At 43.3% G+C, this 27547-nt stretch overlaps 1 protein-coding gene across 1 annotated transcript; it reads right to left on the bottom strand.

Moving 5' to 3' along the window:
• Positions 1-322: 322 nt before the first annotated feature.
• LOC120944263 (vomeronasal type-2 receptor 116-like) lies at positions 323-25561 on the bottom strand. Its single transcript, XM_040358260.1, has 6 exons — positions 25523-25561; positions 22450-23280; positions 11471-11695; positions 7139-7230; positions 6828-6907; positions 323-1308 (listed from the first exon to the last, which is right to left on the bottom strand). The coding sequence occupies exons 1-6, from the start codon at positions 25559-25561 to the stop codon at positions 407-409; spliced, it is 2169 nt and encodes a 722-aa protein (XP_040214194.1). The 3' UTR covers positions 323-406.
• Between the last annotated feature and the right edge of the window lie 1986 nt (positions 25562-27547).

Below are 27547 nucleotides of genomic sequence, written 5' to 3'. Positions count from 1 at the left end.
GAGGTCCGTGCGACGTCATTTAGTGCAATGCACGTCGGGTAATTTTCCCGACGGAGCATGCGCAGTACGTTCGGCGCGGGAACGCTCCTAATTTAAATGGTGCCCGCCCCAATTAGAATTAGGCGGGCTTGCGCAGAGCACATTTACATTACACCGCCGCAAGTTTACAGGTAAGAGCTTTGTGAATCAGGGACTTACGCTGTAAACTTGCGGAGGTGTAACGTAAATGGGATACGTTACGCCGCCGCTGCGTAACGGAAATCTCTGAGAATCTGGCCCTATGTAGGGAGATTTGGTTCATCTCTGTGTATCATCTGAGGCTGTTCACTGGGTGTATGGAGGGTTTACATCCACTTTAATGATAAATGCCTAATATATAAAAATCAGGATGAAAAAGCTTTAAATGTCAGTGTGCATGTCTAAGTAAAACCTGTTTTACATTTAGATCTGGTCTAATCACAATAATGTAACATTTTGGAATAAATATACATCCAAGGACTCCAACACTTGAAGAAATGATTGCGAATATCTCTACAAGCACAGTGTTCTTCCCTGTAACACTCATATAAGCTGGGATAAAAGCAATCCAGACACTGCAGAACACCAGCATGCTGAAGGTGATATATTTGGCTTCATTGAAACTATCTGGTAAATTTCTGGACAAAAAAGACATAATGAAACTAAGAGCTGCTAGAAGTCCCATGTAACCCAGAAGTATGGAAAATGCCAACATAGAGCCTTCATTACACTGAGAAATAATTATGCCTGGATATGCGTGAATATTATTTTCTGGAAATGGAGGAGAAGTACATAACCATATTAGGCTAATTAAGATCTGGATACACGGGCAAATAAAGACAATAGCTTTGGTAATTTTTATTCCAATAAATGTTCCTGAGGAATGTCTAGGCTTAATGGCTTTGAAAGCCATGTAAATCATGACAGTCTTGGCCAAGATAGAGGACACAGCTACTGAGAAGATGATTCCATATGAGGTGTGCTGTGCCATACAGCTGGCAGGCATTGGACGACCTATGAACAATAGGATGCAGAGGAAACTCAACATGATGGATACCAGTAAAAGGATGCTCAAGTTTTGATTATTAGCTTTGATGACCGGGGTGTCTTTGTATATTATGAACATGCCCAAGATAATTGATGTTTTAATGAAAAATAGGGCAGATATTGCACATACTACAATGGAACTTGGGTCATTATCATATGAGAGGAATTCCACTGGTTTTGGAACACACCGATTCTTGTCATTTGGCCACTTGTCTTCTGGGCACTTTATGCATGATGTTTTATCTAGAAAAAAAAAAAATATTTAAATGACATATCAGTAAGATTTTTTTTTTAATTTGCAAAGATTATTTAGGAATTACAAGGAAAGGAAAAGGAACACTAATATGCTCAAAGATGCCTAATACATTTTAAAATAACAGGTGCACTTTAAACACTTCCATACCGGGCCTATTTTGGCACTTCTCTCCTACATGCAAAAATCATAATTTTTTTGTTAGAAAATTACTTAGAACCCCCAAACATATATGTTTTTTTAGCAGACACACTAGGGAATAAAATGCCGGTCATTGCCACTTTTTATCTTGCACGGTATTTGCGCAATCATTTTTCAAACGCCTTTTTCATGAATTAAAAAACGGTTTCATGAATTAAAAATAACAAATCAGTAAAGTTAGCCCAATTTTTTTATATAATGTGAAAGATGAAGTTACGCCGAGTAAATAGATACCTAACATGTCACGCTTTAAAATTGCGCACACTCATGGAATGGCGCCAAACGTCAGTACTTAAAAATCTCCATAGGCGTTGCTTATTTTTTTTTTTACAAGTTACAAATTTAGAGTTACAGAGGAGGTCTAGTGCTAGAATTGTTGCTGGCGCTCTAACGCACGTGGCGATACCTCACATGTGTGGTTTGAACGGCGTTTACATGTGTGGGCGGGACTTACGTGTGTGTTCGCTTCTTAACGCAAGCTACCGGGGATAGGGGTGTTTAAATTTATTTTTTTATTATTTTATTCTTTATTTTACTCAATTTCTTTTATTTTACACTTTTTTTTAATTATTTTTTTATCACTTTTATTCCTATTACAAGGAATGTAAACATCCCTTGTAATAGGAATGGTTTGTGACAGGTACTCTTTATGGACAGATGCGGGGTCAATAAGACCCCACATCTCTCCTCCAGGCTAGAAAGCATTAGATCGTGAAAAAAAATTCACAGACATCGCCCCCTCTCGCCGCCATCCGGTGCTTCGCCGAGCTCTCCCGTGCCATCGGGGGCCCGGAGAAAGAATCATCCAGAGCCGGATGGGAAGCATAGAGATGACTGGTGACCGGATGGTCACCAGTCATCTCTATGACCGTCGGAGGCCCGGACGTGATGTGATGACGTCACGCAAAGGTACCCGGAAGTAAACAAAGCCGCGATTGCGGCTAGAAAGCATGAAATCAGTAAAAAAATTGATGTGGGGTCTTATTGACCCTGCACCTCTCAATAAAGAGGACCTGTCTAATCCTATTACAAGGGATGTTTACATTCTTTGTAATATGAATAAAAGTGATCAAAAAAATGTAAATGTAAAAAAGAGTGTAAAAATAAAAAAAAAGTAAAATAAGAAAATAAATAATAAAAAAAATATTTTAAAACGCTCCTGTCCCCGGTAGCTCGTGCTCAGAAGCGAATGTACACGTAAGTCCCGCCCACGTATGTAAACGCCGTTCAAACCACATATGTGAGGTAGAGCGTGTGCAACAATTCTAGCACTAGACCTCCTCTCTAAACTGGTAACCTGTAAAATTTATCAAAGCGTCGCCTATGGAGGTTTTTAAGTAACGAAGTTTGGCGCTATTCCATAAGTGTGCACAATTTTAAAGCGTGACGTGTTAGGTATCTATTTACTCTGCATAACATCATCTTTCGTATTTTACAACAAAATTGTGCTAACTTTACTGTTTTGTTGTTTTTTAATTAATGAAACAATTTTTTTCCAAAAAAAAGGTGTTTGAAAAGTTATTGAGCAAATACTGTGCAAGATAAAAAGTTTCAATGGCCGCCATTTTATTCCCTAGGGTGTCTGCTAAAAAAACATATATAACATTTGGGGTTTCTGAGTAATTTTCTAGCAAAATAATGATGATTTGTACATGTAGGAGAGAAGTACCAGAATAGGCCCAGTATTGAGGCGGGAGTTCACCCATAAAACATTTTTAACATTAGATTGAGGCTCATTTTGTCTAGGGGAATCAGCTAGTTGTTTTAAAATCGAAGCAGTACTTACCGTTGTAGAGAGCGATCTTCTCCGCCGCTTCCGGGTATGGGTCTTCGGGAGCGGGCGTTCCTATTTTGATTGACAGTCTTCCGACAGGCTTCCGACAGTCGCATACATCGCATCACGAGTAGCCGAAAGAAGCCGAACGTCGGTGTGGCTCTATACGGCGCCTGCACACCGACGTTCGGCTTCTTTCGGAAAATCGTGACGTGATAGATGCGACCGTCGGAAGCCTGTCGAAAGACTGTCAATCAAAATAGGAACGCCCAGTCCCGCAACCCATACCCGGAAGCGGCGGAGAAGATGCATCTCTAAAACGGTAAGTACTGCTTCGATTTAAAAAAAAACTAGCCGATTCCCCTAGACAAAATGAGCAGGAATCTAAGGGTAAAAAACGTTATTTCCGGGTGAACCTCCCCTTTAAAGCACTGTATTGAAGTGATTAAAGAATAAGCACATTTTAATGTTCTTACCTCATTGTCCATTCCACTTCCCCAAGTAGGTAGGATCTACTTATCTACAACCCTGTTTCTCTGATATCTTCACTATGAGACCTAATTTGAGCTATTTATGATCTCTTATAACATAAAGGTCCAACTATAGGGGTGAAAGTTTGGTCACACTGGTGAAAGTGGCACAGAAGGTATGAAGGAACAAGAACTTAGGAGTGATACACAAGTGTTGCAATGAATACACCTTGGAAAAGGACCGATGATCACTATTAACCACTTCAGCCCCGGACCATTTGGCCGGCCAAAGCCCAGAGCACTTTTTGCAATTGGGCACCGCGTCGCTTTAACTGACAATTGTGTGCTCGTGTGACGTGGCTCCCAAACATAATTGACATCCTTTTTTTCCCAAAAATATAGCTTTTTTTAAGTGATATTTGATCACCTCTGCGGTTTCATTTTTTTGCGCTATAAACAAAAATAGAGCGTACATTTTGAAAAAAATACGTATTTTTTACTTTTTGGTATAATAAATATCCCCAAAAAATATATAAAAAAAAATATTTTTTTTCCTCAGTTTAGGTTGAAACGTATTCTTCTACATATTTTTGGTAAAAAAAAAATGCAATAAGCATTTATCGATTGGTTTGCGCAAAAGTTATAGCGTCTACAAAATAGGGGATAGTTTTATGGCATTTTTATTAATATTTTTTTTTTACTAGTAATGGCAGAGATCAGCGATGTTTTGGGACAATTCACATTTATGCAGTGATCAGTGCTATAAAAATGCACTGATTACTGTGTAAATGTAACTGGCAGTGAATGGGTTAACTTGTAGTGGGTGCTGAAGTGGTTAAGTGTGTGACCTAGGGATGTCTTCTAACTGTGTGGGAAGGGGCTATGTGTGACACGACCCTGATCACCACTCCCGATCACAGGGAGCTGTGATCAGTGTCCTGTCACTAGGCAGAAGGGGGAAATGCTTGTTTATATTAGCATTTCCCCATTCTTCCTCTCCGTGAGATGATTGCGGGACTCCCAGAAGACATCGAGTCCACAGGACCTGTTGTCAGACTCACGGAGCTTGCAACCCCCGGGCCTTAAAGGCGACATATATACGTCGATCTGCCCAGCCGTGCTGTTCTGCCTACTGTATATAGTATACTTTTATTGTGATTTTATTAAAATCCCTTTAATCAATGCATGGAGTCAAGTTGAATTTTTATTTTTATCAACAATAAATTGGGTTGCCCCTGCAGGAGACATTGATTGTGATAAAACTCTTCTTTAACCACGTAAGCCCCGGACCATATTGCTGGTCAAAGACCAGAGCACTTTTTGCGATTCGGCACTGCTTTGCTTTAACTGACAATTGCGCGGTCGTGCGACGTGGCTCCCAAACAAAATTGGTGTCCTTTTTTTCCCACAAATAGAGCTTTCTTTTCTTGGTATTTCATCACCTCTGCGGTTTTTAGTTTTTGCGCTATAAACAAAAATAGAGCGTCAATTTTGAAAAAAATTAATATTTTTTACCATAATAAATATCCCCCAAAAATATATAAAAAAACAATTTTTTTTAGGCCGATACGTATTCTTCTACATATTTTTCGAAAAAAAAAAATCGCAATAAGCGTTTATTGATTGGTTTGCGCAAAAGTTATAGCGTTTACAAAATAGGGGATAGTTTTATGGCATTTTCATTAATATTTTTTTTTTACTAATAATGGCGGCGATCAGCGATTTTTTTTCGGTACTGCGACATTATGGCGAACACTTCGGACACTTTTGACACATTTTTGGGACCAATGACATTTTTATAGCGATCAGTGCTATAAAAATGCATTGATTACTATAAAAATGACACTGGCAGTGAAGGGGTTAACACTAGGGGGCGGGGAAGGGGTTAAGTATGTTCCCTGGGTGTGTTCTAACTGTAAGAGTGGGGGGGGGGTGGCCTCACTAGGGGAAATGACTGATCGCTGTTCATACATTGTATGAACAGAGACGGTCAGGCATTTCTTCCCTGACAGGACCGGGAGCTGTGTGTTTACACACACAGCTCCCAGTTCTCGAGCGATCGTGGGTGCCCGGCAGTGATTGCGACCGCCGGGCACGCGCGCAGGAGTCAGGAGCGAGCAGGGGGCGCGTGTGCTTGCCTCTGGCGGCGCGCGGGCTCCCCTATTGGCAGCTGGTCGGCAAGCAGTTAAATTCTAATCAAGCTACTCCCTGCGCACTTTAATTCAGTTTCTGACAGAGATCTCCCCAGTTTCCAGCTTCGGGGGAGGGCAGAGAGTGCCAAAATGGATGGATTTTTTCACAGCGTTTTTTCGGCGTAGGGGGTTTCCCCTTAAAACCCATAGCAGACCGAAGGGCCTGGTATGCTCTTGGAGGGGGAACTCATGCCGTTTTTTTTTTTTTTTTTTATTTGCCGTGGAGTTTCCCCTCAAGATCATCAAAGAACAAGTCGGATCAGGCAAGACGGCGATCTGACTTTGATCAGACTTCAGTGATATTCAATGGGCTGAAGTAGGATCAAAGTCGGACCAAAGTAGTACAGGGAGCATTTTCAAAGTCAAACCGACTTGTGTCGGACCAGTTAAGATGGCTCCCATATGGAAACATTGATTTTTACATGACTATGGTATAACAGATGTGCAATTAAACCGTATTATTACCCCTACTACCCAAAACCAACCTTCTTCCCATTAAATGGAGACCACACCAGTTGTTGGGTAAAATAATAGGCCGTAGCAGCCTTATTTTTATTAAAGATAATAATTTAACAATTTTAACGTAAACAACACACCTGTCCTATAACTAACTGACGTTGGTCTCTGCAGGCGAAAGCCTGTAACTGTAACATTATAAATATATATAAACATATATATACACAAACTCAAACCCTGTATATATATAAACATATATATACAATTAACTCCTCAATTGCACTGCGGTCTCTCGTGCCCTTCTGTCAGGCCTCAAGCCGATGCGTGCTCAGAGACCCTCCCGACCGCAGTGCACCATACCGTTCCCTCCAGGTAACCTCCGTTATCTGGGCACCATCCTTTTTCCTGTCACCGACAGGTCTTAACTCCCTTATTTTCCGGCTCCTCCTTCACCCGCAGAGACCAAAACCACGCTGCCACGACAACCTCGCTGAACCTATGGATGAAACAAAACACAAACCAACATACACAACACAACACTGACGTACAACATGACCTACATGACCGCAAGATACGAAAAACAAGGGAGGGTGGGTGGGAACTTTTCAGCTCACTGTGCTTGCCCAGGGGCGGGAACAGCCCCTTTTATGACCTCCTCTCTCCTCCCCCTCAACCCCTCACAGCCAATGGTTAATTTTCACTGATAACCCAGTCATGGGGGCCCTACTCTGAGTCACTGCGCTCCTGGATCCGGGCCTGCTCGTCATGCGACATGAGCTCCCAATGTCGGTGCTTTTGTCGTACCGGTGTGAACACGGCCTTAGAGAGATAAACACACATATGCAGCTAAGAGGAGTTTCACCTGTTTCATTGGATATTTCACCATTTGAACACTGAGCACAATCAAAGCAGCATTGATGCATTTTTTTCATGAATGTTCTTCTGTAGCCATTAGGGCATTCTTCAGAACATCTGGAAATAGGAACCTAGAACACATTTAGGATAAAAAATATGACCATTCACAACCTTTTCTACCCATTTAATTGCTTATTTTTAGTTTTGGATAAAGTAGGGAAGTGTTAGAATCCATGTGAGGCGTTTATTGCTGCCTGTATCCTGGTTGAGGAGATGTATCCTCTTTATTCATTCTGGTGACTATTTTCTTTGAGACATTGGGGTTGATTTACTAAAGGAAAATAGACTGTGAACTTTGCACAATGCAGATGCTGGGCCGGATTCAGCAAGAATTTACGCCGGCGTATCTATAGATACGCCGCGTAATTTCAAAGCTGCGCCGGCGTTTCTTCTTTCTGTATTCAGAAAGCAAGATACGCCGAAATTAGGCTAAGATCCGACTGGCGTAAGTCTCTTACGCCGTCGTATCTTAGGGTGCATATTTACGCTGGCCGCTAGGTGGAACTTCCATAGTTTTCGGAGTAGAATATGCAAGTATGGACGTTGTTCCCACGTCAAATTTTGAATTTTTTACGTTGTTTTGTTAGTCGATAGCGAATAGGGCTGGACGTAATTTACGTTCACGTCAAAACCAATACGTCCTTGCGGCGTACTTTGGAGCAATGCACCCTGGGATATGTACACGGACGGCGCATGCGCCGTTTGTAAAAAACGCCAATCACGTCGGGTCACCACCCATTTACATAAAACACGCCCCTCTCATCCTCATTTGAATTAGGCGCGCTTACGCCGGCCCCATTTACGCTACGCCGCCGTAACTTGGGAGGCAAGTGCTTTGTAAATACAGCACTTGCCTCACTTACTTACGGCGGCATAGCGTAAATACGATACGCAACACCGCCGTAACAATGCGCGATTCTACATGAATCTAGCCCGCTCTCTGCAAGATCATTTGCTCCAGAGCTTAGTTAATGAGCAGAAGCTCTGCTGACTTCTATCATCCAATCACGTGCAAGCAAACATGCTGTTTTATTTATTTTTTACTTGCATGTGATTGGGTATTCTTTGTAAAGTGAAGCTTCACCTCATTTACTAAGCTCAAAAACAACTGTACTTGCAGAGTTCAACTGCACTTTGCAAAGTGCACAGTCTATTTGCCTTTAGTAAATCTACCCCATAAAGTGATGGTATGTCCTATATTTTACAGTTGTCAATAAAACAACTGGTGAGGGTAAATCTACCAATCGAGACCCGTGTTTCGGGAGTAACCGTCTAAGAGGTAAATTCCCCTAATTTTGTACAGATTTCCTCTCACTTCCTGTTGTGTCTCAAGGATAGTATATAAAAAAATCCCACATAACTGACTTAGATAGCAATTTTTTTTATTTTTAATTAGAGCATTCATGTACTTTTTTTTGCAAAAATATCAATGCTTTCCACTAATTCTACAGACACTTATTTCACTCTCCTCATCCAGTATTCCAGACATATCCATTTGTACTGTCTTACTTCCTTACAGAGTATAGGTTATGACATAGGAAGGAGTTGACCAGCTGACCTCATTAGCACACACCCTGCATCATCCACCCTCCACATTCCAACATGCGTCTTTTTTTTGAGTGGGGAGGTGTTTTGGAGCATTTTTACTCATTACATAGGGCAGCCCATTCACCTGAACTGGCTGCTGTTTGTAGGGCAGCCCATTCACCTGAACGGGCTGCTGTTTGTAGGGCAGCCCATTCACCTGAACAGGCTGCTGTTTGTAGGGCAGCCCATTCACCTGAATGGGCTGTTGTGTGTAGGGCAGCCCATTCAGGTGGATGGGCTGCCTTATGTGTAATGAGTGAAAATGCTCCAAAACACCTTCCCACCCTCGCAAAAAAAAAGATGCATGTGGGAATGCGAGTTCCCGCTATGCAGAGATGTGAACGAGCCTTGACAAGCTTAGTGTTTCTGTCCACTCCCTTCTATGTACTTGTATAAAGATGGCCATACACTATGCAATCTGATTATATATTGTGTATTTAGTGAGAAGTGTGATCACTGATTGATTACATTTCATTTAAAAAACGTGCATCTGGGAGTGGGTGGGTAGATGATGCAGGGTGTGTGCTAATGAGGTCAGCTGGTCAACTCCTAATGGATACATCCGGAAACATGGATGAGGACAAGTAAAGTAATTGTATGTAGAACTAATGGAAAGCATTGATATGTTTGCAAAAAAAGTATATGAAAGCTCTATTGGTACATAGGGGAGCAGGAATTTAGAAAGAAAAAAAGTGCACAAAGGTGAATTTAACCTTTAACCTCCCTGGCGGTATGATTCTTTCAGAAAAAACATGCTGAAAGCGGTACCATTATTTGCAAGGAAATTTGGCGTTTTATACTGTAGGCCTGTAGTTTTTAGGAATAACTCACTTAAATCTGACCAAACCAGAGTTTAATAGGCATCCCGGGTATGACATTTTTTTAAAAACAAAATTATAAATTATAATATAATAAATAATTACAAATAATTATAACAAATAATAATATAATTCTAATAAAAATTATTCAATAATGTAATCAACTCAAAATCACTGAAATTTGCTCAGTTGCAGAATTGTCGCTGTCATTATTTTTTTTTTTTATGACGAATTTCCCCACAAATCGCTATCGCACAATTCTGCAAGTGATTATAATTTATTATCGCTGTTTTCTAGCTGATTTTTTTACATAAAGGGACACTTTTGGTTGCTATGGACAATCTCCAGTTTGCAGGCAGAAAGAACAGTTTTTATTATATAAAAGTACATGTAGGACACTGGGCAGACCACTAGGGACAAGGGGGGTGTGTTTTTTTTACATACAGTACTGTAATCTATAAGATTACAGTATACTGTATGTATAGTGTTTGTTTACGTTTTTGAATTTGACGCCAATCTCCGCTCCCGTGCGTCGTAACTTCGCAGGGAACGGAGATCGGCGGCACAGGAGGATGCTGCGTGAATCGAGCGAGGACCCGCTCACTCACACAGTGCGGTGACATCGCTGGATCCAGGAGAAGGTAAGCCAGCGCACGCTGCAGGCTCTGCATAGCTACCCCGAGCGTGACTCGGGGTTACCGATTTTAGCCAAAAAAATCAACCCCGAGTCACGCTCGGGGATACCGCCAGGAGGGTTAAAGTGGTTGTAAACCCTTAGGCCTCGTACACATGATAGGTTAACCAGAGGACAACGGTCTGACGGACCATTTTCATTGGTCAAAACCGATCGTGTGTGGGCCCCATAGGCTATTTAACCTTTGGTTAAAAAAAGCAAACTTGCTTTAAAATGTAACCGATGGATTGCTAACCGATAGGTCAAAACCGATCGTTAGTATGCAAAACCATCGGTTAAAAATGCACGCATGGTCAGAATCAAGTCGACGCATGCTTGGAAGCATTGAACTTCGTTTTTTTCAGCACATCGTTGTGTTTTACGTCACCGCGTTCTGACACGATCGGTTATTTAGTACCATAAAACGTATAAGAAAGGTACAAGTGCATGGTTCCAACTTAAAGGGGATGTAAAGGTACAATTTTTTTTCCTAAATAGCTTCCTTTACCTTAGTGCAGTCCTCCTTCACTTACCTCATCCTTCCATTTTGCTTTTAAATGTCCTTATTTCTTCTGAGAAATCCTCACTTCCTGTTCTTCTGTCTGTAACTCCACACCGTAATGCAAGGCTTTCTCCCTGGTGTGGAGTGTCGTGCTCGCCCCCTCCCTTGGACTACAGGACAGGACCCCACTAACACACAGCTCCATTCTTTATCTGCAACATAGAGAGCATCGTGACTCTCCTGTAGTTCAAGGGAGGGGCGAGCATGACACTCCACACCAGGGAGAAAGCCTTGCATTACTGTGTGGAGTTACAGACAGAAGAACAGGAAGTGAGGATTTCTCCGAAGAAATAAGGACATTTAAAAGCAAAATGGAAGGATGAGGTAAGTGAAGGAGGACTGCACTAAGGTAAAGGAAGCTATTTAGGAAAAAAAATTGTACCTTTACAACCCCTTTAAGGGAAGGTGGGTTTACTTTAAGAAAAAAATATCTGTATTCACCCTGCCTACACAACCTCCCCAAATTAAATGATGCATTTTATTTTATTCTTGTAACCCACTTACCATACCACGTTTCCAATAGTATGCAGCTTGGCTGACTACGAGTGCCTCTTGTTCTTGCAATGATGCATTGAAAACTGCAAAATCTTTGAATTGGACTCTATTATTAGTTACAGCTGCAAAATAATGTATGTCGTAAAAAGCAGCCATTTCTCCTCTCTCATTAAAATAGACTTGTTCCCCCAATGGATCATGGAAGCGGACTCTTTGTAGAAAGTACTGAAAATTCTGAAAGAATAATCATTTGAAAACTGAGTTCTACGCTACAGAGAAAATATGTTATGATATTGTAGACCTTTAAATGACAGAAATATCGAAATCTCAGTGGAGGCACCAATGAGGTTTTTGTGTGCACTCCCAAAAATTCTACCATTATTCACATAGAACCCCCAATCATGAGCCAACATAATCAAAGTCTGCATTAAACTTTTTCTGCAAGCCAATTTCAAATGCAATAGCAGAATTGACAAGACAGATCCAATAATGTAATCTGTGATGTAATCTTTTGGCTACCTGTGACTCTTGAGACTAAGGCCCGGATTCACGTAGATGCGCGTAACTTTGTGCGGCGTTACGTATCCTATTTACACTACACCTTCGCAACTTTTACAGGCAAGTGCCGTATTCTCAAAAGAAAGTTGCGGCGGCGTAGCGTAAATAGGCCGGCGTAAGCCCACCTAATTCAAATTGTGAAGAGGTGGGCGTGTGTTATGTAAATTAACCATGATCCAGCGTGATTGACGTTTTTAACGAATGCGCCGTCCGTGGACATATCCCAGTGCGCATTGCTCCAAATACGCCGCAAGGACGTATTGGTTTCGACGTGAACGTAAATGGCGTCCAGTCCCATTCACGGACGACTTACGCAAACAACGTAAATTTTTCAAAATTCTACGCGGGAACGACGTCCATCCTTAACATTGGTACGCCGCATGTACGCCACCATATAGAAGGGGTAACTTTATGCCGGGAAAAGTCTAACGTAAACGGCGTATCTGTACTGCGTCGGCCGGGCGTACGTTCGTGAATTCGCGTATCTAGGCGTATTCTAGGCGTAAATCAGCGTACACGCCACTAGCGGCCAGTGTAAATATGCAGTTAAGATCCGTCGGCGTAAGAGACTTACGCCGGTCGGATCTAATAGAAATCTATGCATAACTGATTCTAGGAATCAGGCGCATAGATACGACCGGCCAGACTTAGAGATACGACGGCATATCTGGAGATACGCCGTCGTCATATGACGTCCTTGAATATGAGAAGTGATATCTGAATGATGGGTACACTTACAGACACCATTCAGATATTTTCTTTTTCAACCAGCGATTCCCTACACCATAAGAATGATCATAGTGGTTGTTCAGCCACTTGATCATTCTTACGGGCAGCGAGAAGGGACGTCCCCCCTCCCGCTGCCCTCTGGTGCTTCTCTGGGCTTGCCGCTGCCTTTTGGCGAACCTGAGAAGGGATTTGCCGGCCCCCGAATGCTGACCATAGAGATTTCCTGTGGACCAGATGGTCCCCGGAGTCTCTATAATCGTTCGGAGGCCAGGCGCTCGGCCTCTGCATTCAAGCAAATAAGGCCACCTTGGCTGGGAAGCTGAGATCTTTTTTTTTTATTTCAGGATTCCCAGCCTAGAGGTGAAATGTTGGGACTTATTGACCATATCGCACTGTAAAGAGGACCGATCATGCCATATTCCTATTACAAGGGATGTTTACATTCCTTGTAATAGGAATAAAAGTGATTAAAAAATATGTAAAAAAAAAAGTGTCAAACTAGAAAAATAAAAGTAAAATTTCCAATAAAAAAATTAAAGCTCCCCTGTCCCTGTGTACTCGCAAGCAGAAGTGAAGGCATATTTAAGTCGCGCCCACATATGTAAACGGTGTTCAAATTACACATGTGAGATATTTCCACAAATAATTCTTAGCACTAGACCTCCTCTGCAACTCAAGGGGCCAGATCCACAAAGGAGTTACGCTGGCGTATCTATTGATATGCCGCGTAACTTCTATTTTGCTCCGGCGTATCTTTGTTTTGTATCCACAAAACAAGATATGCCTGAAGCTGTGCTAGATCCGACTGGCGTACGTCTTAGTAAGCTGTCGGATCTTAGGTGCATATTTACGCTGGCCGCTAGGTGGCGTTTCCGTCGATTTCCGCGTTGAGTATGCAAATTAGCTAGATACGGCGATCCACGAACCTACGTCCGCCCGGCGCATTTTACGTCGTTTCCATAAGGCTTTTTTCGGCGTATAGTTACCCCTGCTATATCAGGCGTATCCTATGTTAATTATGGACGTCGTTTGCGTAAGTCGTTCGCGAATAGGGATTTGCGTAGAATGACGTTCACGTCGTAAGCATTGGCTTGTTGTGGGTTAATTTCGAGCATGCGCACTGGGATACCCCCACGGACGGCGCATTCCTTAAAAAAAACGTAATTTACGTTGGGTCAAGACGTATTAACATAAAACACGCCCCCATCACATACATTTGAATTGTGCGCCCTTACGCCGACAAAGATACACTACGCCGCCGTAACTTATGGCAAAATTTCTTTGAGAATACTGAAAATACGCTGTAAGTTACGGCGGTGTATTGTTTCTGAGATACACTACGCCGGACGGAAAGAAGCGCCGCGATTCATGGATCTGGCCCAAGATATGTAACCAGTAAAAAAATCTAATCGTTGTTTATGGGGTTTTCTTAAGTACCAAGGTTTGGTGCCATTCCATGAGCGTGTGAAATTTTTAAGCGTGACATGTTAGGCATCTTTTTACTTGGCGTAACATCATATTTCACATTATGCAAAAAAATTGGGCTAACTTTACTGTTTTTTTTTTTAAAGCATGAATACCGCGTGAGATAAAAGTTTAAACAACTGCCATTTTATTCTATAGGGTTCTGTTTAATTTTCTAGCAAAAAAAATATGGTTTTTACATGTAGGAGAGAAATGTCATAATTGGCCTGGTAGGCAAGAGGTTAAAGCATAAATAAGTTCACCTTTAGTAACATGTTACATGGTACAGTATACCTATTTCCAGTGTGTAAGATGTACCAGGTTACTTACTAAGCCACCTGCCTGTACCTCAACCCAATCCCCGGGGGGTGGGGGATCCTCTCCCCACATCCACTGTCAAAATTCAAAAACAGTGAGGCCATTTGGGCTCCGCCTATACAGCCACATCATTGATTTACAGAGTTCTGTGAATGAATGCACTACAACTACTGCCTATCCCCTCAATGAACTGCAAGGGCATTGGCAAGCCCTCTTTTAGATCATTGATCTTCCTGGACTTCAGTATTTGTTTTCCTGAACTCTGGAAAAATTCAAAATGATAACAAATAATTTTTTGTTGCTTTTCAGTGATAACAGATGTTCAATATTACCATCTAATTTCACTGCCCATTCTGCCAAAGATGGTATTGTGGTAAACGTTTAATGTCGAGGTATTATAGCTCTTGCTCTTGCTGCCAAAAGCAAGCGCCTTAGGACATCCTTTTGAACTAATCTAGTAGGGCATAGAGATTTGCGGCGGCGTAACGTATCGTCTTTACGTTACACCGCCGCAAGTTTTCAGCGCAAGTGCCTGATTCACCAAGCACTTGCGTATAAACTTACGGTGGTGTAACGTAAAGCCGTCCGGTGCAAGCCCGCCTAATTCAAATGGGGCGTGTACCATTTAAATTAGTCGCGCTCCCGCGCCGAACGTTCTGCGCATGCTACGTGTGAAAATTTCCCGCCGTGCTTTGCGCGAAATTATGGCGCCCCGACGTATTTTTTGAACGGCGACGTACGTTACGTCATTTTGTATTCCTGGACGTCTTACGCAAAAAAAAAATTGAAATTCGACGCGGGAACGACGGCCATACTTTAACATGGCTATTCTAAATGTAAGCCATGAAAAAACAGGCTTTTGTTTGCGACGGGAAAAAACGGCGTAAGAGAATGCGACGAACGCGCGTACCTTCGTGGATCGCCGTAAACAGCTAATTTGCATACCCGACGCTGGAAAACGACGCGAACTCCACCCATCGGCCGCTGGAAAATTACACCTAAGATCCGAAGGCGTACAAAGCCGTACGCCTGTCGGATCTTAGCCAAAAGCTGTCGTATCTTTGTTTGTGAATTACAAATAAAGATACGACGCGGCAAATTTGAAAGTACGCCGGAGTATCAGCAGATACAACGGCGTACTTTTTCTGTGAATCTGGCCCAGAATGACAGAGAGAAATACAACTTTCAGCACACAGTCTGTGATTGACAGCCTCGACTGTGCATGTTTCTCTATGAAATTGCATACATGTGGTATAGCCCTTCATTCAGGTCTCAGATTACATTAGACATGTGCAGAATGGAAACCTTTGTTATGTTTCATTGTTTTCATTGTTACTAATTTTTGTTTTGGTGATTTGTTTCAAAAATTAATTTAGTTCCATTTTGTTTCCTTTTGTTTATTACATTTCTAACGAATTCCACATTTTGAGAAAGATCTATATTCAGATCAGTCAAAACATTATTTTAATTCTGTGTAAAGAATAGCTGGTTGTTAAGGAGCGGGCCGAGAAGCCGGTCGCCACGTCCTTGGCAACCGATGACTCATCGGCTGTCAGTGAGCTTCCCTGTCCCCTGACAGCAGAATGAAAACAGGATTGCCGGAAAAAAAATTAGGAAAAAAAACAGTATGCCCCCCAATCCATACCAAACTCTTATCTGAGCATGTAGCCTTGCAGGCCAGGAAGGGGGGAGGGGCGAGAACCCCCCATCCTGAACCATGCCAGGCCACAGTAAAAAAAAAGGTCACCCCCCTAGACATGATTACTCCCATCCAGGGACACAGTTAAATGACAGGTAAACATAGGGGCGTGGGTTATCCGGTGATGTAACTCAATGACCCCGCCCCCATGTCTACCTCTCATTGGGTGAGTGTCATTATGGGGCAGGATCACCAGGTAACCCCGCCCCATGTTTATCGGTCATTCCGGAATGACACTCACCCAATGAGAGGGAGACATGGGGGCGACGTCACATGGTTACGTCGCAATGTAACCCTGTCCCTAGGTTTATCCGTCATTCAGCTGTTTCCCTGAATGGGAACAATCCTGTTCATCTTCATCAGTGTTCCATTTGGGGCAGTGTTTTTTTTTTTTTTTAATCAAGGATTTTTTTACCCTTTGAGCATTTTTCGTTGAATGAGTAGGGGTACTGGGGGTCTGGAATCTGGGGTGGGGCCCTTTTAAAAGGGGCTTCCAGATTCTTATACGCCCCTCACCAGTAGGCCCATACAACCATTGGGCCCCCTCTTTCCTGGCCTGCCAGCCTGCATGCTCATATAAGGGTCCGGTATGGTATGGATTTTTTTTTAACTGGCATTTGTTTTGTTTACATTCTGCTGTCAGTGAGGAATCCCATTGACAGCAGATAAGTCATGATTGTTAAGGGTGCCATCGGAGCGTTCAGAGCTGTCACACTTTAAATGACAATTGCGCGGTCATGCAACACTGTACCCAAACTACATTTTTATAATTTTCTTCCCATAAATAGAGCTTTCTTTTGGTGGTATTTGATCATCTTTTTGGGTTTTTATTTTTTGCTAAACAATCTAAAAAAGACCTGTAAAAAAAAGGTTGTTTTCCCCTTCACTGACGGGCACTGATGAGGTGGCACTGATGGACACTGGTGAGTTGGCACTGATAAAGTGGCACTGATGGGCACCGATGAGGAGGCACGGATATGTAGAACTGATGGGCACTGCTATGCAGCACTGATGGGCACCAATAGGTGGCACTGATATGCAGCACTCATGGGCACTAATGGGAACTGACAGGTGGCACCGATGAGCACTGACAAGCCGCACTGTGATGGGCACTGACAAGAAGCTGTGATGGGCACTGACAAGAAGCTGTGATGGGCACTGACAGGCGGCTGTGATGGACACTGACAGGCGGCACTGATTGGCACTGATAGGCAGTACTGATTGGCACTGACAGGTGGCACTAATGGGCAGTGCTGATGGGCAGCACTTATGATGAGATACTGATAAATTACTGTGGTGGGCTCTGATTTGCACTGTGGTGGACACTGGCAGACTTTATTGTTGGGACACTGCTGGGCACTGAATGGCAGGTGATTGGCCCATCTGATTGGTCACAGCTGATCACATGGTAAGAAGCCTCTATCAGGGGCTTCTTATCACGATCGGAGATGTGGCGTGTCCGACAGAGGGCGCGCGTCGGCATGTTATCCTGCTGGACTTCATATGACGCCGCCAGGCACGCGCATTGACACCTGTGTGACGCGGCCGGTGGCCGTATATAGACGGCCTCCCGGCAGGACAGAGCCACCTTGTGGCTTTATATAGTCGGCCGCAGGGTGTGAAGAGGTTAAAATAACAAACATGTTATACTTACCTCCACTGTGCAGTTTGTTTTGCACAAAGTGGCCCCGATCCACGTCTTCTGGGGTCCCTCGGCGGCTGCCTCTGGTCCTCCCCGCAATTACTGACCACAGTCATGCGAGAGCCCGCATGGTGGTGAGTGGCCATAGCTGTATCACTCAGCCCTGCCCCTCAGTGCTCCGTGTCACTGGATGTGATTGACAGCAGCGCCAGCCATCTCATGGAGAAGAAGAACAGGGAAATGCTGATGAAAACAAGCATTTCCCCATTCTTCCTAGTGACAGGACACTGATCACTGCTCCCTGTAATCGGGAACGGTGATCAGTGTCATGTCACACGTAGCCCACAGTAAGAACACATCCCTAGGACACACTTAACCCCTTCAGCGCCCCCTCCTGGTTAACCCCTTCACTGCCAGTGTCATTTTTACAGTAATCAGTGCATTTTTATAGCACTGATCACTGTATCAATGACAATGGTCCCAAAATGGCGTCAAAATTGTCCGATGTGTCCGCTATGATGTCGCAGTCACGATAAAAATCGTTGATTGCCGCCATTACTAGTAGAAAAAAATTATAATAAAAATGCCATAAAACTATCCCCTATTTTGTAGACGCTATAACTTTTGCGCAAACCAATAGCTAAACGCTTATTGTGATTTTTCTTACCAAAAATATGTAGAAGAATACGTATCGGCCTAAACTGAGGAAATAAAACGTTTCTTTTTTTTATATATATATTTTTGGGGGATATTTATTATTGCAAAATGTAAAAAATATATATTTTTTCCGAATTGTCGCTCTATTTTTGTTTATAGCGCAAAAAATAAAAACCACAGAGGTGATCAAATACCCCCAAAAGAAAGCTCTATTAGTGGGGAAAATAGGACGTCAATTTTGTTTGGGAGCCACATTGTACGACCGCGCAATTGTGAGTTAAAGCAACGCAATGCCTTAACTGAGGTTACTTACGGGTGCTGTTAGGAGAGATCATATCACCCCAGTTTTGAATACCTTGCATTGGTTGCCCATCGGTGAGCGGGTTCTGTTTAAGATTGGCTGTTTTATGCATAGGATAGTTCATGGATGTGGACCAGAGTACCTCCGGAATAAATTCACAGGATATGCTCCTAGTAGAGTACTTCTTTCAGCGGGACAAATTAATATTGTTGTCCCTAGGGTGAAGAAACAGAGACGAGGAGGATGTGCTTTCTCGGTGCAGGGGGGGGGGGGGGGGGGGGTAAGGTATGGAATGATTAACCGTTGGTTCTAAAAATCACCACCAATTTTCCAAGCTTCAGGAAGAGTTTGAAGACCTTGCTCTTCCAGACGTTTTATGGGGCTTATAGGTCACTGCACCCTGGCCAGTAAGGGAGCTAGATTAAGAAGATCAGAATCTCCCTGCTCATTATAGTCATACGCATCGAGGCCCATGGCTAAAGCCCTGTACACACGATCGGTCCATCCCATGAAAACGGTCTGATGGACCGATTTCATCGGTTAACCGATGAAGCTGACTGATGGTCAGTCGTGCCTACACACCATTGGTTAAAAAACTGATCGTGTCAGAACGCGGTGACGTAAAACACAACGACGTGCTGAAAAAAACGAAGTTCAATGCTTCCAAGCATGCGTCGACTTGATTCTGAGCATGCGTGGATTTTTAACCGATGGACGTGCCTACAAACGATCGTTTTTTTTTCTATCGGTTAGGTATCCATCGGTTGAATTTAAAACAAGATTGCTTTTTTTTAACCTATGGATAAATAACCGATGGGGCCTACACACGATCGGTTTGGTCCGATGAAAACGGTCCATCAGACCGTTCTCATCGGTTTGACCGATCGTGTGTACACGGCATAAGACTGTGTTTATAAGCATTTTTTAATAATCATAATAATAAGTGCCGAATCGCAAAAAGTGCTCTGGTCTTTGGGCAGCCAAATGGTCCGGGGCTGAAGTGGTTAATGTAAAGTAAGCACTGTTTTTTTTTTCATAATTTCCACCACTTATCCATCAGAAACTCAACTGTTGATAATGCAATACACGATGCACAAGGATGATAGACCAGAGTATACTGAGTGCAGTATGTCTGATAATATGGAATTTATTAATTAAAACAGCCAAATGGCTACACACTAAAAAGTAGTACAAAATGTGCTCATAAAAAGGGAAGTGTAGTCACTGTGGATCGTCAGCCGATGATGGTGGCTTCTCTGGTAAAGGTTTTGTTGATTGCTGTCCAGGGAAGAAGCGTGGCAGAGCAATGCGGGCTGGAAGTGACTGTTCGGTGGCATGCGTTCCAGCCTGGAGCCCACGCGTCACTCAGCGACAGGAAGTGACGTCAGGCAGGGGCACGTGGTGAACAGTCACTTCCGGGTTTCGCTGTGCCTGCAGTGCTCTGCCACGCTTCTTCCCTGGACAGCAATCAACAAAACCTTTACCAGAGAAGCCACCATCATCGTCTGATGATCCACGGTGACTACACTTCCCTTTTTATGAGCACATTTTGTACTGCTTTTTAGTGAGTAGCCATTTGGCTCATTTTAATTAATACATTCCATATTATCAGACATACTGCACTTAGTAGGCGCATTATTTCTTTTTCTTTTTGCTATTACAGAGTCTTACTTCACTCTCCAAAGTGCTGCCACGATGTATATGTCATCTTGAACTGTTTATATACGAACTTTAAATATTGGGACTTTCATTACCATCCTCTTTATTATTATTCAGTCACTGGTCTTTTCGTTTCCCCTCCTCCCCTTCCCTTTTTATAATTATTTATTTATCCACTTTTTGTGGTATTGTAGTTTAAATTTCCCTCTTTCGCGCCATCATTGTGTTTGTTTGTTTTTTCATAGACCAGAGTATATACCTTGAACAAACAATATTGGCTATCAATTGGCAGCCAGGCAAGCTTATTTCTTTTAAATATCTGAGCAGCGGCGGTCCGTCCATAGAAGGCGCTCCGCACCGCCACTGAAAATAACATACATTCATGCATTGCATGAATGTATGTCATTGTTGCCAGCTGCTGCTGGTCTATTCAGGTGGCCGGACATTGAGAGCCGACCACCTGAATAACGGCAGCTGGTTGGCTGTGCTGAAAGTGCCTATCAGAGCCAGCAGCTCTGATAGGCTATCCGAGTACGGCCCTCGTCTCCCGGATGCTTTATCCAGGGAACGTACAGGGTGCATTCCTTGGATAAGACTGACGGGCGTCTCAGCCAATCAGGTTCACCGATTCTGGTTATTGGTAACCTGATTGGCTGAAGCGTCACCAAGGCGGGAAAAGACATCGAGGGACGTGGAAGGATTAAGGTAAGTGCATTTTACAGGGCACAGCGGCGACAATGGGCACAGAGGTGACAAAGGGCACAGTGGCATCAATGGGCACAGTGGCGACAAAGGGCACAGTGGCATCAATGGGCACAGTAGTGACAATGGGCGCAGTGGCAACAATTAAAGGGCACAGTGACATGCACAGTGGCAACAATGGGCACAGTAGTGACAATGGGCACAGTGGCATCAATGGGCACAGTGGCATCAATGGGCACAGTAGTGACAATGGGCACAGTGGCGACAATTGGCACAGTGGCAACAATTGAGGGGCACAGTGGCTGTGTTTGATGGCAGGGCACAGTGGTGACAATTGATGGCACAGTGGCTGTGTTTGATGGCATGGCACAGTGACTGCGTTTCATGGCATGGCACAGTGACTGCGTTTGGCATGGCACAGTGACTGTGTTTGATGGCATGGCACAGCGACTGCGTTTGATGGCATGGCACAGTGACTGCGTTTGATGGCATGGCACAGTGACTGCGTTTGATGGCATGGCACAGCGGCTGCGTTTGATGGCATGGCACAGCAGCTGCGTTTGGCATGGCACAGTGACTGCGTTTGATTGCATGGCACATCGGCTGCGTTTGATGGCATGGCACAGTGACTGCACTTGATGACATGGCACAGTGGTGCTAATTGATGGCATAGTGACTGCATTTGATGGCATGACACCATGGTGAAAATTGATGGCACAGTGGCTGCGTTTGATGGCATGGCACAGTGACTGCATTTGATGGCATGGCACAGTGGTGCAAATTGATGGCATAGTGACTGCATTTGATGGCATGGCACAGTGGTGATAATTGATGGCACAGTGGCTGCATTTGATGGCATGGCACAGTGGCGATAATTGATGGCACAGTGGCTGCGTTTGATGGCATGGCACAGTGGTGACAATTGATGCCACAGTGGCTGCGTTTCGTGGCATGGCACAGTGACTGCATTTGATGGCATGGCAGAGTGGTGATAATTGATGGCACAGTGACTGCATTTGATGGCATGGCACAGTGGTGACAATTGATGCCACAGTGGCTGCGTTTGATGGCATGGCACAGTGACTGCATTTGATGGCATGGCACAGTGGTGACAATTGATGGAACAGTGCCTGCATTTGATGGGCACAGTGAGGCTGCAATTATTATTTTTTTCTGTTTGCGCCCCCCCAAAAATTTTGAGCACCAGCCGCCACTGTATCTGAGTTAGATCAAATATACAAACACAGTGGTTTTGTTACCTTTTTGATGAAGCTTTGATCTAGGTAGCTGTTTTCAGGATGACCGGATATATATAATTGCATTTCATGAAGAGAATGTGCCATAGCATAGACAGCTTTGTAAACAAGATAAGCTATGCTAAACCTTTCAGTGTCATACAGATAATTGGCTAGTTGGCTTATTTTTACGCTGCTGTTGCATGGATGCAGTGTGATTCCATATCGGCTCTCAATTTCATGATTTAATGATGGATTTGAGGTTAGACATTTGAAATACATTGCAAGGATATGTTCTTGCAGAAGGTCTTTCGGGTGATTTGTGGTGTTGATATTATCTAGAAATCTTTTCAGATGTGGGATGTTCTTTGTTGGAGGTGAGAACACCAGACTTTCATCAAACATTTTCTTTGAGTTTGAAACAAGAATATAGTGGACCATAGGACCTGCTGGTATAATGAAGGTTTTATCATGATGACCATTACATGCCGTCGCAATAAACGAGATGGTCAACAATGAAATGGAACAAAGAACAACAATTTTCGAGGTTGATTTCTTGAAGGTCTTGAAGATATTTTGATTTCTTGGGTCTTGTCTTTGTGAACTTCCCTCAGAAGTTATAAGAATAATGTACTCAACACATATATCATAAACAGAAGCTGCTTTTTTTAACTCTTGAATACTTCTCTCACCACCATCATCATCAGATGTGATAACGCCAATCCATGTCCAGCCAAAGTGTTTCAACAACTTAGCAATGGCCAGATACTGGGTCTGATCACTGGGGAGTGTTTGGAAGAAAGATGGATAGAGGTGCTTATTGGTTAGAAGAGGATCTGTTGCACCATAACTGATCTAAACAATACAACAAAAGCAAAGCATAATTATTGTTGCAGCAAGTAAATAACATGCCCACTCACTTTAAGGCCCCGTACACACGAGGGGACATGTCCGATGAAAACGGTCCGCGGAACGTTTTCATCGGACATGCCCGCTCGGAGATTTCTGTCTGATGGTTGTACACACCATCAAACAGAAATCCACCCGGACAGGATACGCGGTGACGTGGCCGCGCCGTCGCCGCGACGATGACGCGGCGACGTGCGCGACCCTGGAAGGTCAATGCTTCCACGCATGCGTCGAATCACTTCGACGCATGCAAGGGCTTTCGGCGGAGCGGACATGTCCGGTGAGTTGTACAGACGACCGAACATGTCCAACGGACAGGCTTCCAGCATACATGTTTCTTAGCATGCTAAGAAACATTTGTCCGCTGGAAACCTGTCCGATCCACCAGAAAATTGTCCGGTCGGCCGTACACACGACCGAACATGTCCGCAGAAACTGGTCCGACGGACCAGTTTCCGCAGACATGTTCGGTCGTGTGTACGAGGCCTAAAAGAGAGAAATGGGGATTGACTTTTTTTTTTTCATACTTACCTAGGTGGATGCAGCATTGGTTCTCACAGCTCCCTGAACAGTAACCTGGTGACTGTCAGTAACCTGGTCTCTGCTCTGTCCCCCCTCTAATGCTCACTGGAGCACCAGGCTGTGAAGCGGGCGGGGGCAGGTGGGAGCGGGTGGGAGTGGGCGGGAGCGGGTGGCAGAGGGCATGTAGAACAAACTGAATTTCTGTGATCCATAAGAGAATTACAGCCAAACAAGCTTTAGCTGTACTTTTCCTTCATTCTTCTCCAAACAATCATTAATGGTGATTAACTTCTTGGAGCCTGGGCATTTGTCAAATGACGACCACAAGGTGGCTCTACAGGTCCGGAAGGACGACCTCCCAGCCACCGGGGGCGCGCATGTGCCCGTGTCACTGAAGTGGCGTTGCGCGTGCCTGGCAGCCACGATGTCCGCCAGGTACCCGCGATCGGTCGTTACAGAGCCAGGGACGTGGATCTCTGTGTGTAAACACAGAGAGCCACGTCCTGTCAGGGAGAGGAGACCGATAGTGTGTTCCTTGTACATAGGGACACAGATCGGTCTCCTCCTCCAGTCAGTTCCCTCCCGCCACAGTAAGAATAACTCCCAGGGAACACATTTAACCCCTTGATCGCCCCCTAGTGGTTAACCACTTCCCTGCCAGTCACATTTATACAGTAATCGGTGCATATTTATAGCACTGAATAAAGAATGATCATTCTTTATTCAGACCTTTATTTGTTGTTAGCACATTTTAGATTTGAGCAGCATTTTGTTTTTCACTGGTCACTTTTAATTTTCACTGTTGGCTAGCGCTTTAGTCACCCACTTGTCTATATTTATAGCACTGTTCGCTGTATAAATGTGAATGGTCCCAAAAATGTGTCAAAAGTGTCCGATGTGTCCGCCGTAATATCGCAGTCCTGACAAAAATCGCAGATAACCGCCATTACTAGTAAAAATAAAAAAAGTCATAGTTCTATCCTCTATTTTGTAGGCACTATAACTTTTGCGCAAACCAATCACTATACGCTTATTGTAAAAAAATTCCCCAAAAGTATGTGGAAGAATACGTATTGGCCTGAACTGAGAAAAAAAAATAGTTAAAAAAAATGGGATATTTATTATAGCAAAAAGTAAAAAATATTGGCCCGGATTCACAAAGCACTTGCGCCGACGTATCTCCAGATACGCCGCGTAAGTGCAAATATGCGCTGTCGTATCTGTGCGCCGGACCCACAAACTAAGATACGCCTAAAAATAGGCTTCATCCCGCCGACGTAACTTGCCTACGCCAGCGTAACGTGGGCGCATATTTAAGCTGGACGCATGTTGCTTCTCCCATTGATTAGTTATTCAAATATGCAAATGAGGGAAATACGGCGATTCACAAACTCCGCCTACTGTCTGGACTGCTTCCATGTAAACTGACCCTGGCCTGTTTTGTGACTATGCTTTTGCCTACCGCTTGAACTGATCTGCTATTGTAGTACACAAGGCTCTCACATATGTGAGGGGCTCCAGAAAAGTTTTTCCGGATGGAGAAAAATTTTTTTTTTGTTTTCTCCGGGTTTTGTAATTTCCAGATTAGGGTCTGGAGTCCGGAGGCTTCATAGAGATTTGGGTGGGTCGAAGCCTCTACCCCTGTGCCCCTGTGCACAGGTCTTACCCCATTGCGGCCCTCAGCTTGCTGCTGACTTACTGCCATCATGCCTTTGCCTGCCGCATTAACGGACCACACCACAGTCTGCTACCTGGACTATGCAAATAATTAGCTGTAGCAAGAGGCAGTATGTTTATAAAGGGCTGGAGAGCGGTACAATAATGCGTGCCTGCAGGTAACAGTGTACCAGGACCAATATTATGGCTGTGCTGGCTGTCTCTGCCTGGACAATTTCTATGGACAAATGCCTTGGCTGTGCTGACAATATCCTTGTGCTGAGCATAGACAATATTCCTGCCTGCTGCCTGGATAATTACTATTGCTGTCGCTAAGCACATCCCTGACTGCTGCCTGGACCGGTGCTCTCTTTTGTGGACACTACTAAAAGCACAGGTAATACATTTTTTTACCCTTTCCGCAAATGTTTTTATTTTGGATTGTAACTCTTGCTATGCTATGTGTTAACAATATGAAGGGCCTTCAAAAATGATAGGTTGCCAGGAAATTATATATGTAATGTATGCTCCTAGAACGCCTGACAATGCTACTTGGATGTTGGGCCTCTGTACAGTATGTGGCCAAGCTGTGTAAAAGTCTCACACATGTGGTATCCCCATACTCAGGAGGAGTAGCAGAATGTATTTTGGGGTGTAATTTTTGCTATGTATTTGCTAAGTGTTCGAAATATCTTATAAATGGACAACTTTGTGTAAATAAAATGTGTTTTCATTTTTTTTCCATATCTTCCAAAAACTAAAAAAAATAAAAATACCCATTTAAAAGAATCATAGATTATATGTTGGGGTGTTAGCTTTCCAAAATGGGGTCATTTTGTGGGCAATTCTATTGTCCTGGTGCTCCAGGGCCTTCAAACGTGTAATAGGTGGTTGAGAAATGAGATGTGCAATTTATGCTCATAGATCGCCTGATGGCGCTACTTCAATGTTGGGCCTTTGTATGTGGCCAGGCTGTGTAAAAGTCCCACACATGTTGTATCCTCATACTCAGGAGGAGTAGCAGAATGTATTTCGGGGTGTAATTTGTTGTATGCATATGCTCTGTGAGAGAAATGACCAGTCAATATGACAATTTTGTAAAAAATATATAAAAACAAATCTTAATTTTGCAAAGAATTGTGGGAAAAAATTACAACTTAAAAAAACGTACTTAATACCTTGGAATGTCTACTTTCTAAAAAGGGGTCATTTGGGCGGTATTTGTACTTTTCTGACTTGTTAGTTTTTCAAGAAATTAGATAGGCCGTCAGTATTTCAAGTGTGATCAGATTGAACAATTTTCAGGGATTGGCACCATAGTTTGTAGACTCTATAACTTTCACAAAGACCAAATAATACACACCAATTTGGGTTATTTTTACCAAAGATATGTAGCAGTATAAATTTCGGCCCAAATTTATGAAGAAAAATTAGCAATTTGCTAAATTTTATGACAGAAACAAAGAAAAGGGCAATTTTCACGAAATTTACGGTCTATTATTATTTATAGCACAATAAATAAAAAGCCCACAAGTGATTAAATACCACCAAAAGAAAGGACTCAAATTTTATTTTGGTACAGTGTTGCATGACTGAGTAATTGTTATTCAAAGTGTGAGGCCTCGTACACACGACCAAGGAACTCGTAAATGAAACATCGTTTTCCTCGACGAGTTCCTTGTCAGGCTTGTCGAGAATCTTGACAAGCTTTCTTTGCATACACACTGTCAAGACCAAATCTCGTCGTTCTCAAACGCGGTGACGTTCAACGCGTACGACGGCAGGGGAAGTTTGATTCCACTGGCACAACCCTTGGGGCTGCTTTTGCTAATCTCATGTTACTGCGTGTTAAGTAAAAGTTTGGTAAGAGACGATTTGCAGTTTTCAGTCCGTTACAGTGTGACAAATGTGCTATCTCCCTTACTTGTTCTCTTTTTTTCTCATCGAGTTCCTCTACAGTTTTCTCGATGAAAATCATACACACGACCGTTTTCCTCGGCAAAAAAGCTCTGCCACCAAGTTTCTTGATGAATTC

The sequence above is a fragment of the Rana temporaria genome, chromosome 1, assembly GCF_905171775.1.
Source record: "Rana temporaria chromosome 1, aRanTem1.1, whole genome shotgun sequence".
NCBI classification, from domain to species: domain Eukaryota; kingdom Metazoa; phylum Chordata; class Amphibia; order Anura; family Ranidae; genus Rana; species Rana temporaria.
Note: the sequence above shows the minus strand (reverse complement) of the source record. Positions and strands in the feature narration are given on the sequence as shown.